The sequence below is a fragment of the Pelobates fuscus genome, chromosome 13 (genome assembly GCF_036172605.1).
Source record: "Pelobates fuscus isolate aPelFus1 chromosome 13, aPelFus1.pri, whole genome shotgun sequence".
Classification (NCBI taxonomy): Eukaryota; Metazoa; Chordata; class Amphibia; order Anura; family Pelobatidae; genus Pelobates; species Pelobates fuscus.
In genome coordinates this window covers 40,741,244-40,754,263 of record NC_086329.1, presented here as the reverse complement: position 1 = coordinate 40,754,263, position 13,020 = coordinate 40,741,244, and the positions used below count along the sequence as shown (strand labels likewise).

The 13,020-nt window shown below is 41.3% G+C and overlaps 1 protein-coding gene across 3 annotated transcripts in view; it reads left to right on the top strand.

Moving 5' to 3' along the window:
• The first annotated feature begins 7,055 nt into the window (after positions 1–7,055).
• Positions 7,056–13,020, top strand: part of SMOC1 (SPARC related modular calcium binding 1) — a 177,975-nt gene continuing 172,010 nt past the window's right edge. For all 3 annotated transcript variants that reach the window (XM_063439986.1, XM_063439985.1, XM_063439984.1), the window contains exon 1: positions 7,056–7,299. In XM_063439986.1, the coding sequence (XP_063296056.1) occupies positions 7,201–7,299 (99 nt within the window). In that variant the 5' untranslated portion in view covers positions 7,056–7,200. The remainder of the gene's footprint in view (positions 7,300–13,020) is intronic.

The following is a 13,020-nucleotide window of genomic DNA, read 5'->3' as shown; positions in this document are numbered from 1 at the left end:
CGGCTGGCAAAGTTGTTAGCCTGGACCTAGCCTCCTCCCTGCTGTGACTATTTTGTTACCTTAGAGGAGAGGCAGCAGATGTAGGGTAAACCTACACTGATGCTAAAAAATAGGTCACAAAGGTAATAAAGGGCATGAACCCAATTGGCATAAATACTGAGAAGAAAATGGGGTAGGGTTATCCACTAAACATAGAGGGAACCCACTACACTACAATTACCTTAACATTTTTTTAAAATATCATTTAATTGTAATATACTTTACTGGGGGTCAAATACACAAAACATAGACAGATATATATATATATATATATATATACACAAAAAAAAGTGTATAGAGTGAAACCACAGTGTTTAACCCCTTAAGGACCAAACTTATGGAATAAAAGGGAATCATGACATGTCACACATGTCATGTGTCCTTAAGGGGTTAAATCAAATGAAAAAGTAATACACCTTTAAAAGCTGGGGGACGACGACAGATATATACATGTAGATGGAGGTAAATCCTGAAAGCAAACTTAAATTTATCAAGCAGTCGGATTTCAGCAGGAACAGCAAGGTAGCTAATGCCTGGCTGCACATAGAAGAGCAGTCCAAATGGACTTGAGTACCATAAGGGATGCTACAAGATTTAGACAAATTAAATTCCGGAAGAGTATATTGTATCAAAAACAGAGAGAGACTCAAGTGCTAAACGTAGGGTTGACTGGTAGAGAAAAGCACACACGATCCATACACTGTGGTAGAGCCGGTAGAGTCCTGAATATAACTCACTCCCTGTCCTGGTTCAGTATAGCACCATTCTTTCTAATGATGCTGCCAGAGGTTGTAGCTTCAATCTACTAGTACACCTACTCACTGCTGCTACGAGGCAGCCTGCCTAGTATTCCCACGGCTCACTGTCTAAGTAAGAGCATGGAAACCTAAAGAGGCCATGCCTAGAAATAAAGTCCCGCCACCCCAGAACGGTCAAATAGTTAAAACAAAAGAGAATGCATCGGCAACAGAAACTTGCATGACGCACGTTTCGGCATGAATATACGCCTTTGTCAAGAGCTATTTTGTTACCTTCACAACGAAAGCAGGCACAATGTCCTACAAATTGTGTGAAAGAGGTTTGGATCTTACAGGCCACCTTTTGTCTCAGGCTTGGTAAGTGTAGGCTTATCCCTCAAAAATAATACATATTTTCTATTTTAGCACCTATGCAGTAACTGACAGGCATCCTTCTGTTTATTGTTTTCCTTACTAGATGAGCCATAAATTTATAGGGACACAACTTGTACCCAAAAATAAAGTGAGCCGCATTGCAAAATGCCTAGCATGTATATATTGTGTAATGGTATGAGTTCTTTTTCATTTGAAGTACCAGTTGCACACTTAGTTGACCTTCACAACCATATTTGTAGGTATCCATCCTACTAACAACTGTTGTTCTCAGACTTTGGGTTGTGAGCACACTCCAGTTTTTCTTTGCAAACTACAATATCTGCTTTCAATGCCATGCATAAATGCACAGTATGGCAAGGATGCTAGTTGAAAGTCTATCATTATGTACATTTGTAATCATTAATAATTGTTTAGACTTGTGTTTGCTAGCCATTCAGTTTACAGAATCTATACATGAAATTAGGAACCTATGAAATGGGACTCTGTCATAAAACTAAAATAATACTGTTGTGCAGAGTAGGATTAGCCGTAAGGTGCCCCTAGGCAGCCACGTAGGGCCAAGAGGTTATCCAGGGGTCCATAAATCTACTTGGCCCCATTCTTTGCTACTATGAGTAGGCCATTTAATAGACATGTGCAATTCGTTACTGTCCGAATGTGAATTCGGACATTCGGGTACTTTCGAATGTCCGAATAGATGAATTGCCGAATTGTCGAAGTTCCAAAACTTCGAAATTACCGAATTTCCAAAGTGTCGAAGTTTTGAAGTCCCGAAGTGCCGAAGCACAGTATTGCCTAAGAACTAATATACTTACCCAGTGGAAGAACTGCGACACTTCGTAAATTTGGTAATTTCGGAACTTTGGGACTTCGACAATTTGGCAATTCATCTATTCGGATATTCGGAAGTACCCGAATGTCCGAATAGCCCAAAATTCTTCAGAATTCACATTCGGACAGAAACAAATTGCAAATGTCTATTAAATGGCCTACTCATAGTAGCAAGTAGATTCATGGACCCCTGGATAACCTCTTGGCCCTACGTTGCTGCCTAGGGGCACCTTACGGCTAATACTACTCTGCACAGCAGTATTATTTTAATTTTATGACAGAGTCCCATTTCATAGGTTCCTAATTTCATGTATAGATTCTGTAAACTGAATGGCTAGCAAACACAAGTCTAAACAATTATTAATGATTACAAATTTACATACTGATAGACTTTCAACAAGCGTCCTTGCCATACTGTGCATTTATGCATGGCATTGAAAGCAGATATTGCAGTTTGCAAAGAAAAACTGGAGTGTGCTCACAACCCAAAGTCTGAGAACAACAGTTGTTAGTAGGATGGATACCTACAAATATGGTCGTGAAGGTCAACTAAGTGTGCAACTGGTACTTCAAATGAAAAAGAACTCATACCATTACACAATATATACATGCTAGGCATTTTGCAATGCGGCTCACTTTATTTTTGTGTACAAGTTGTGTCCCTATAAATTTATGGCTCATCTAGTAAGGAAAACAATAAACAGAACGACGCCTGTCAGTTACTGCATAGGTGCTAAAATAGAAAATATGTATTATTTTTGCGGGATAAGCCTACACTTACCAAGCCTGAGACAAAAGAATGAAGAATGTGACACTGTATACAATTTTAAATAAAAATTATACAAACATAGCCAGGATTCAGCTATAAGCATTTGCAACACTTACAACAATCAAGTAACATACATTCATATAAAATGTAAGTTACTTAGCCAGTCAATGTAATGACGGGAATGAATAAGTAGATAACTCCCTAATTCCCACGGTATTAGGGAGCTATCTACTAAAAGGCTGAAAGACCTAAATTGGTATTTCAGCTAAATTTACTAATACTAAGTAAAGATTTTAAAATAAAAAAATTTAAAAAACACGTACCCCCCTCCCGAGCCCCCACCTGTGCCGCGCAAGTGGGGGCTTCTAACCTGAAGGGGGGACCTATTGCCCCCCCCACCCCTGAATGGCGGGTGGGGGCCCTACAGTAAAATAAGGGGGGGGGGACCTATTGTCCTCCCCCCGGCCCCCACCAATGAGCAGTGGGTGGGGGCACTAAATTAGAATAGGGGGGGACCTATTGTTCTCCCCCCCTTGGCCCCCACCCCTGAGCGGCGGGTCGGGGCCCTAAAGTAAAATAATGGGGGGGGGGGACCTATTGTCCTCCCTCTGGCCCCCACCAATGAGCAGTGGGTGGGGGCACTAAATTAGAATAAGGGGGGACCCAATGTCCTCCCGCCCTGGCCCCCACCCCTGAGCGGTGGGTGGGGGTCCTAAATTAGAATATGGGGGGGACCTTATGTCCTCCCCCCTGGCCTCCACCCCTGAGCAGTTGGTGCGGGCCCTCAATTATAATAAGGGGGGGCACCTAATGTCCTTCCCCCTGGCCCACACCCCTGAGCAGCGGGTGGGGGCCCTAAAGTAAAATGATGGTGGGAGACCTATTGTCCTCCCCTCCCCCCTGGGCCCCACCCCTGAACGGTGGGTGGGGGCCCTAAATTAGAATAAGGGGGGGGCCTTTTGTCCTCCCTCACTGCCCCCACCGATGAGCCCCCACCCCCCTTTTTTTTTTTTTTTTAAACAGTGAGCAGCCACAGGCTGCTCACTGTTTAATAGACATGCCCCTACTCGCGGTATAGCGAGTAGGGGCAAAATTTACTAATACTAAGTAATTTTTACTTAGTATTAGTAAATTTGTCTGAAAGACCAATATAGGTACCGTGGGAATTAGGGAGTTATCTACTAAGCGGCTGCAAGAGAAGTCCCAAAGTTCCGAAATTCCGAATGTCTGAAGTGCCGAACCGAACCGAAGTCCCAAATTGCGGAAGTCCCGAATTTCAAAATGCCGAACCGAACAGAAAATTTTTCCCATGCACATGCCTACCATTTAACACATAAAGTATTCTAAATATTTCCAATTGTGTTTTAAAACATGGATGTTTTTTAATGATGCCCCGATTTCCGTCTGCCTTTCCCGTTTCCTGTAAGACATCTGAAATAGTGACTTTTTAATCCAACCCGATAAGAGATTGCAAGCTTGTTGGGCAATCAGAGGATTACAGTTCAGTGAATTTTGTAGCATGGTACGTCCAGACTGTGACAAAGCATTTAACTATTGATATATGCTGTAACCATCACATTCATCATCAGTGTGAATGTCACTTCTGGGGTGAAAGAAAAGTCATTGCTACTTTGAAATCAGCCTGCCAGCTATGCTTTCCAATATGTAATGCACTGCAAAACGTGGGGCAAGTCCGTTTCTCTGACCACCCTCATTGAAAGTTATTTTTACTTTCATGCTAGTGCACATGCGCAGTAAAACACTGCACTGCACCAATCAGATGGTCTCTATGAAGTTTTATTTCACTGTTTCACAGAAGCGCCTCAAGTGCCAGTCAGTAGATCAGCCACAATGAGGACATTGCCGTACCTGCAGCATGTTTTACATTGCAGGATTAAAACAGGGGAACACAGCTCCCAGACCACTTCATTCAGATGAAGTGGTCTGGGTGCTTATAGTGTTCCTTTAATTGGCAAATACAATTCAAGATGTCTTTGACACATTATTAATATTATGTTATTATTTATATAGCGTCAACAAAACATAGAGACAAAATAGGAGTTGAGTTCTCTGTCCAAGAGCTCAAACTCTAATATGGTGATACTTTTATGCTGTGCTTATTTGGGGCTCAGTATTGGTTGAAAATCAACTCTACAGGAAAAGATCTGAAATAAGAACAGCTTCCCCTGAGTGCATGGTGGGATGTGGGATAATGCAGTTAGATAGAGTGCCACCATCAAAAAAAATGCTTGGGATCTGAAACTAGGATCAGGATGGCGATGAGCCCAGTGTGTCAAGGATGGGGCGTATGCGTTATGTGAAAAAACAATGTATCACCTAGGCAGTGCAGGTGCGCTTAGCCACATTTAATGCAAGATGCTGAGTGCACTTGGGTTGTTTTAGAGTTTGCAGTTGTACAGTTATGCAAGATAGAGATTTGGTTTACTGTGAAAACACTCATCCTCAGTATCATGGCTATGGGACATCAATAATGTCTGTGAACTTGGCCTTGCATTGACAACATTGGGAGGAATTAAAGGGGGACAGGGAGCGAGTAAGGTTGGAGGGACCATGACAGTGACTTTTTAAATAAAGAAATTCTAAACTGCACTCAATCCTATCACTCTGAGTTAGGGTACAACTGAACCAGGACCCAGCACCAGGTCTCAGATATTATATGCAGAAAATAAAGAGTTTCAGGCACTCCAAGGTTCAGGAAGGCAATCTATTTAAACCCAATGCCCCACCACAACATTTTGACCTACATGGTCTTTGCCAAGCTTGGCAAAGACCGTGTAGGTCGAAACGTTGTGGTGTGGCTTTAGGTTTAAATAAAATGCCTGAAACTCTTATTATTTTCTGAGTATAGAGACTTTGTAAATGTCACTAATCAGGTTAAAGGTAAGTTGTGCCAACAAAAAGGCATTCAGCCTGGCATGCATGTGCACTGGACTGGCAGCTGTGCTAGACAACCCCTCAAGAGTTGACAGTAGAGTCATAAGGGCATATTCATTTTTAAATCTGGTGTTCCCTGAAGCTGGACACCAAAAAACAAACAAACCTGGGATTGTTGGGCAGGTGCTGCAAATCATATCATATTATTGCAAAGCCTACAGTAAACTGCTGTTGCTTAAAGATTAAACATGTATTCATATTGCTATAGTATCTTCTAACTATTTAGATTAAAGCCCCCCCATGTAAAAAAGAAAACGAAACTTTTTTTTCCAGTGCAGACTCACTCTGAGATTCCGCCGGTTCCTCCTCCCACAACGATGTGTTGCTTGCTGTCTTCTTCGCCAATTTCAAGGCTCCTCATAAATGACAGAATGCTTGGCCATTCAAATGCTTCTCCTAGGGATGCATTGAATCCAGTGCTTCCCTTCCAGCGGCATTTGAGGATATTCGACAGGAAGACAGCCACTAAATGCGTGTTTAACCCAGAGAGAGCATGGAATCCCTTTTTTCTTCGTCTTTCTCCTTTCCTGTATTCTCTAGTTTATTTACTCCGTAGTTCCCCCTTCAGTGAACATATCAAAACCTTTTGTTACATAGTTACAGAGGCTGAAATAGACATGTATCCATTAATTTCAGCCTTTCTCACATCTGTTTTATAACTTACCTGGGGGGGTTGCCTGGTGCCAGTCACTTCTTACACTGAGAGCTTGAGGTTCCTCCATGAAGCTTCTGTTAGTTCTCCTGAGCTAAGCCTTGCCATGCTGGTCCAGCTCATTGGCTGAAAGCAACATCACGTGGCAAGCTCAGAGAATCTAGAATAAAAGGGAATCATGACATGTCACACATGTCATGTGTCCTTAAGGGGTTGAACTTGTAATTATTAAAGGTAAAAAATTAGTCATCATTTAGCTTGATAAACTCGATAAAAATAAATCTTATTTAGGATTAGTAAATGAGCACTATTTGTGAAAAATGAAAATAAAAACAATGCCAAATTGTGCACTCCTCCCCTCTAATATAATTTGCTTCCAATGCTTACGATTTAATAGTGATAATGATGTTTAATTGCTGTGAAAAATCATGGTAGGTTTTCAAAAACTTGTGTAAAAACTTTTCAGTACACATTAATGACCAGTAGGTGGCAGCAGTTTACTCAGCACATTGATAGAAAACAGGAGCACATTTGCACATGCATCCTAAAAAAAAAAATGAAGGGTTAGACTTTCTTTACCAATCCCCCCTTCTCTCCCTCCCACTTTCCAGGCGGGTTTATAATAGGATCCCAATGAAAGTGTTAATGCTTTAACCTGATGCTGGTATAGGGACAAGGCAGTGAGCTGCAGAAGACTCAACACTGAATGAAACCCATCTTGCATTAATTTGCTCAACTGTAAGGGCTATCTTTTCTCTCTCTCTCTCTCTCTCTCTCTCTCTCTCTCTCTTTTTTTTTGCACCTGTATCTCAAGAGGAGCAATGATTCCAAGACATTTCTACATTTTTACAACATCGCAGTTTCTACTTGTGCTTCTGCATATGCCGCAATATTTGAATCAAAGATCCAATGGACCCAGGGTAAGGATATTGCATTTGTCAGATGATGTTCACCACTCTGACACTCACGGGGTTAAGTATATTCACTTTTATGTGTAATATTGTGTTAAACTCTCAGAACTTTTGATTATGCATTTTTTTTTCCTGTTTTGTTGCATTGCTTACTTTTAGTTGTCATTTCATGGTACACATGTTTATTTTGAAACGCTTCGGTAATGTATAAAGCTTTTACTTTATCTGTTGCGCAAAGTACCTACATTTATCACAACTGCAGCACATCTCACTGTAACCAAAACAGTTGGAGCTCCTAGCTCCCTAACCTACATGTAATCCTGTTTGGATCAGCCTAGCTTTTAAAAAGGAACCTGGAACTTGTATCCATAATAAATGATAACTTTAACCTCAATATTTATATTATGTCTGTTCTGGAAAAAAACACAAACATTTTTGTGTTTAACATGCTGGTTTAACCAGTTGCAAACCTCCATCTAGTCATAATTATAAGAATGACATGTCCATTGCTGAAATTATGATTTAAATATTAGTTTGGAATTATTCAGTTATTGTCCGATCGATGCCAAGTTTTCTTTTTTTTTTTTTTAACTTAATGCTTGGAAATTAATATATATATTTACATCTATAATTTTTTTCTTTTTTAAATTTCCCTGTAACAGCAGTTCACAGTTTCCAAAACTGTACTGGAGAGACATTAATTTATAGTAACATTTTGATAATTTAATATTTTACAATCTAAGTACACTTCTCTTTCAAACTTTATCTTTTTCTTTTTTGCATTCTGTCTTGTAGTCATTGAACACTTTGTTTATTTTAACAGCAGGCAAGCTAACACGTTTTTATTCCAAAAACAATTGTAGAAGCTTTGATTAAATTGCCTGATTGAATTTACTCCAAGCTCATCACTGTAGACGTACTAACTAATCACTACCTTGTATGGTGCAAAGTTGTTCCCTAAGTCCATCATGCTTTCACCAAAATCTTATTTGCCACAGTCATCCCATTTGCTTCAGAGCTTGACCTTTAGCACTTACAATCTTTTATCACAATCTGCTTCTCTCTTGAATTTTGTTCCAGCCCTCAAACCCTGATTTGGGTTGATATTGTGACGAGAAATGAGCACACTTAGAAAGGCCATTCGATGTTATAGGACTATAAAACTCAGTAGACCAGAAGAAGTTTCAAGATGTGCTTTTGTCATATCGTGTGCTTACTTAATACACTAATCCAATTGATCACATTAAAGGGACTGTCATTACACGAATATATTTTATTTCTAATCTGATCGCACTTTTATCTATACATTATCAGAGCAGAATGTGTAAGAAATCTATAGATATGTTGATTTATTAAAAATAAAATGATTACCCCATGTGCATTGGACCTGGCCACAAACCAACAACATGTACTGCCAATTCATTGCATTTGCTTTACCCACAGTCCTCTCTTCTCTATTTCGAGAACAAAGGATGCTGGGTAGGTGTCGGAGGGTGCAGTGTGAGGCTTGTAGAAAGTTTATATGGCTTGCTTAAGTCTAGACAACAGAGCCAATCATAGCGCAACAACTATTTTTTTCTGCAACTGGTAAACTTGCAAGCACTAAGTATTGATACATTTATTAGTGGATTTAAAACAGAACTCATGGTCTACAGAACATTTTAATGTTTCATAGCAGTGACCTTTGTTATTTTGTTTGGGTCCTAAAATTGATATCCAGACCCATGGTTTAGAACTCACAGCCTGGTACACATATGTACATATATTCATTCTCTTGTGCTTTTTGCCCACACAGAAAAATGTTGCATTAAGCTTCACGTTTCCTCAATTTTCCACCGAGCTTGCTTTATGCCTCTAGCATTTGCTAAGGAACCCATAATTGGGACATGGAAAATGCAAGTGTATGTGCCAAAATATTAAAGATGATGCCAGTTTCGTTGTAGTTTCAAAAAATTAGAGAGGCTGCCAGTTCGGTGGCAATACCACCGGATCTGGGATAGAAATTATATGTCTGGTGAAGAATAAACTGTACCTGTGTCTGGTCTCAAGCTAACCGCAAGAATGTTAAATTCATTGCTTAAATGTACTTTACCCAGACTCCTCTGTGACCTGTCTTAAGCTCAAAGAATTCTAGGTAGATAGCATAGAATGCAGGGTGACCCGACACCATATTCACATACTGTCCAAAAACTGCCATCTCTATGCTTTGTGCTTCATGTTTTCTAAGTGTCTTTTGATCATCATATGTTCTAGGTTTTCTTTTGTTTTTACTCTGTGCTGATAGCATTTGCTAAGTAGCTTAAAAATGCAAAATGGAAAAAGCAAAGTCTCCAGTAGGTAGTAGAAGTTATGAGTTGAGGTGTTGTTAGGAAATGCCACGTATCTAGAGTAGAAAAGATGTCAGTTGTAGGATATACTATATATGTCAATGCTTGCATTTATTTTGACAACGGTCCTATTAAATGGTTCAAGGTTAATATCAGAGCCCTATTAAGATTGCCCAGGTTCCTTGGCAGGATGTAAGGTTAAGGCACTCTCCTAGAGTCTTGGATTCTGTTCTGTGAGAGGTGGCCAATTGTTCTATGTGTATGAGGGTGACTAAGTGTTGGGTGTATGTGGGGGTGAAGGTGTGCCTGTGTGGGCTGTTTTTTGTGGTGGCTGAATTTTGTGCGTGGTGCCTGAGTGTTTTGTGTGCGTGTGTCCTTTGCCTCATCCTGCTTACAATTTGGCAGGAGGGGGTGTTATCACTAGCCAGAGAGGACATTTTGGCTGGGTCTCTGGTGGTCTGTGAGGAAACGTTGTGGTCTGCACCAATATTGGGCACAGATCGTTTTAAGAACTCCTTTGCTATTCCAGTGCTCAGTCAGTGACTGACCACACTGGTAGCCAGGGCTGGACTGGGAAAAAAATTTGGCCCAGGCATTGTTTAATCACAGCGGCCCACTAAGAGGAGGGCAGGGCAGAGAGGGTGCGTTTTGTCATCACCAATGACAAGCACGTCCCCTCTCAAAGTGAGCATGTTGGTTCAATGCTCTTCCAGGGCAGACCATGCGCAGAGCTCTGCTGAAGAACTTTAGCATGAGAAAAAGGCCATGTATTTACTCTGCACAGTGCAAGCAAATTTAATAACATGCTTGTGCTGTGTTTCCTTGCAACCTGTCTCTGGTGTCTCTATAAATGGGATACCAGGAGACAAAAGGGCCAGGAAAGAGTATGATGCATGTGTTTGGAGCCTGCTTGTGGAACTGCGTGTGTGTAGAGTGAGCGGATTGTGGTGTGGTATTGTGTAATAAGGTCGGTTTTAGTCGTGTTGTGTTTGTGATGTAATGCATGTTTGGCTAGGGGCTGTAGAGTGTGTGTTTATAGGGGTTGCAGGATGTGTGTGAGGGGTGCTGTAATATATATATATATATAAATATATGTATATATGTTTGGAAGTATTGTGTGTGTGTGTGTGTGTGTGATGCAGTGTGTTGGAGGGGTTCTGTGTGTGTGTGTGTCAGTGAAGGGTGCAGTATGTGTGTGTGTGAGAAGGGTGCAGTGTGTGTGATGGATGCTGTGAGCGTGAGGTGTAAAATGTGTGTGTGTGAGGGGTGATGTGAGTGATGTGTGTAAGGCATTATAACCACCTCCCTTCTTACCTTTAGCCTGGGAGGGGAGACTGGTGGTGCTAGTGGGAGAGTTCACTCTCGCGAGATCGGTGGCGTTGCAATGGCAATGCTCCGGATCTCGCAAGAGGAACCCGTCAGAGCTGCAAGATAGAGTTTTGCCGGGTCCTCCTCTGCCTCCCTTCCCAGGCACGTCTGTGCAAGTGGGCCAGTGAGGTAGATCTTTGATCTCCCCAATGGCCCGTCATGGAATACTGCAGGACCGGTGCTCGGATAGCGCGGGCCCTGCATGGACCGGCTGGGGAGGTCCTGTGACCTCCCCTGCCGGCCTTGACCCATGGCTATCGCAGCCCACCGGGCATTTGCTCGATGGCCAGTCCGGGCCTGCTGGTAGCTGTGCCCGGAGTCATTGAGAAGCGCAAGTGAGCTCCTTAAGTCATCTGCACCTGATAGAGGTAGATTCCACAAATTTCCTTCAATCAGGTGAGGGGGAGCAGAGACATTTTTGATCTCCCTGCCAGGTCAAGGAGGGCCCTCTCATAGCCCAAGCCAGAGCTCCAGGTTCAAATAGGGGGCTCCATTAGACCACTTTTTAAGCGCCGGCTCAATGCCACTTTATGGGTAATCCGGCTCTGATTAATATGCTACAATTAGTTGGTACAAACTACTTTATGGTGACATATCTCAAATTACTATCATAACACCTGTGTGAATCAAATAGTTTACATCAGCAGCAGCTGTTGAAGTTTAAATAGGAGGGTTACCAGGCTTTACCCCCAGAATTGGACACTGCCCCCTAACTCACTGGGCTCTACCCACTTAACCTGTTATACCTAACTTTAAGTAATACGTTATGTTACCCTCTGCAACAACCACTTTAACCCCTTAAGGACACATGACATGTCTGACACGTCATGATTCCCTTTTATTCCAGAAGCTTGGTCCTTAAGGGGTTAAAGAGTTCACAGTTGACTTTTATTAGAAATCCTGGTAGACTATAACAGGCATTTTTTATGGATCTATACTGCGAAAATGGGGCATTATTTACCGGTATGCCCTAAAATCTTGACATGATTATTTGGCCAGTCATTCGGGATCATCCCTAGCCTTTGTAAACGAACAACACATTTTTTTAAAATACACAATTCTCATCAGTCGTTACCACACCATGACCATTGTGATTGTTTACTTGTATGTGTACCCCATGGTGAAAAGGCAACAACAGTTAAAAACCTTTTGTCCTGTGAGATATACATTTCTATGTGCTGCGATTGCACAATTCACAATACTCAGGTGGTTTTAGTTTGTTTGTTTACACTGTCCACTGTACACTCTAACACAATTCTGCCCTTTAAAGGCAATTTAGATTAAATGATTGTGCATCACAACACGTGGTTTAAAGATGTACACATACATACATACATATACATCATTGACACATTTGTTTTGAGCCACTGTGTAGGCAGATGGACTTTGTCATGCAAAAATTTGACATTCCCGATTTTATAGAACCATTGCTTTTACCTATGTATTACATAAAGATTTGAAATCGAAATTGCAAAACGTAGGCCAAACATTTCACTCTTGTAACAGCATTGCTGTTTTACAAAGATCTGTGAGTGCTGTTGTTTTTACTTGATGTAGTTTTGGCCTGGAAGAGCATCCATGCAATTTATCTGATCTTTGCAATCTGATCTTTACTTAACTACAGTGAATAAACCCCCCATTGCAGTGGTCAGACAGCAAGGAAATGCATCGAAATAACTTGATCACTGGTACACTCATTGTTTAATTGCCCAAGAAAAAAAAAGCCTACATCTTAAAATGATCGTTATAGGCATTTGTTAGGTACTTCATCCCACAATGCCATGCACTCTGCTACATATTTAGCATTGTGGGATGCTGTGCATCTCATATGTGGGCATTCTGATGCATGCCCATTCACTCTTACTAACTGGTACAGCCACCATGAAGGCGGCAAACCTACCTAAAGAGATCTTTACATTTCCCATGTTTTGGGAAAGACAGAGCCTCTTAAATCTGTGAATTGCATACAGAATAATCAATATGCCTGTGTGCAACCCCTAGCAGTGCATGTACTTGCAATCATAACAAGTGTAGA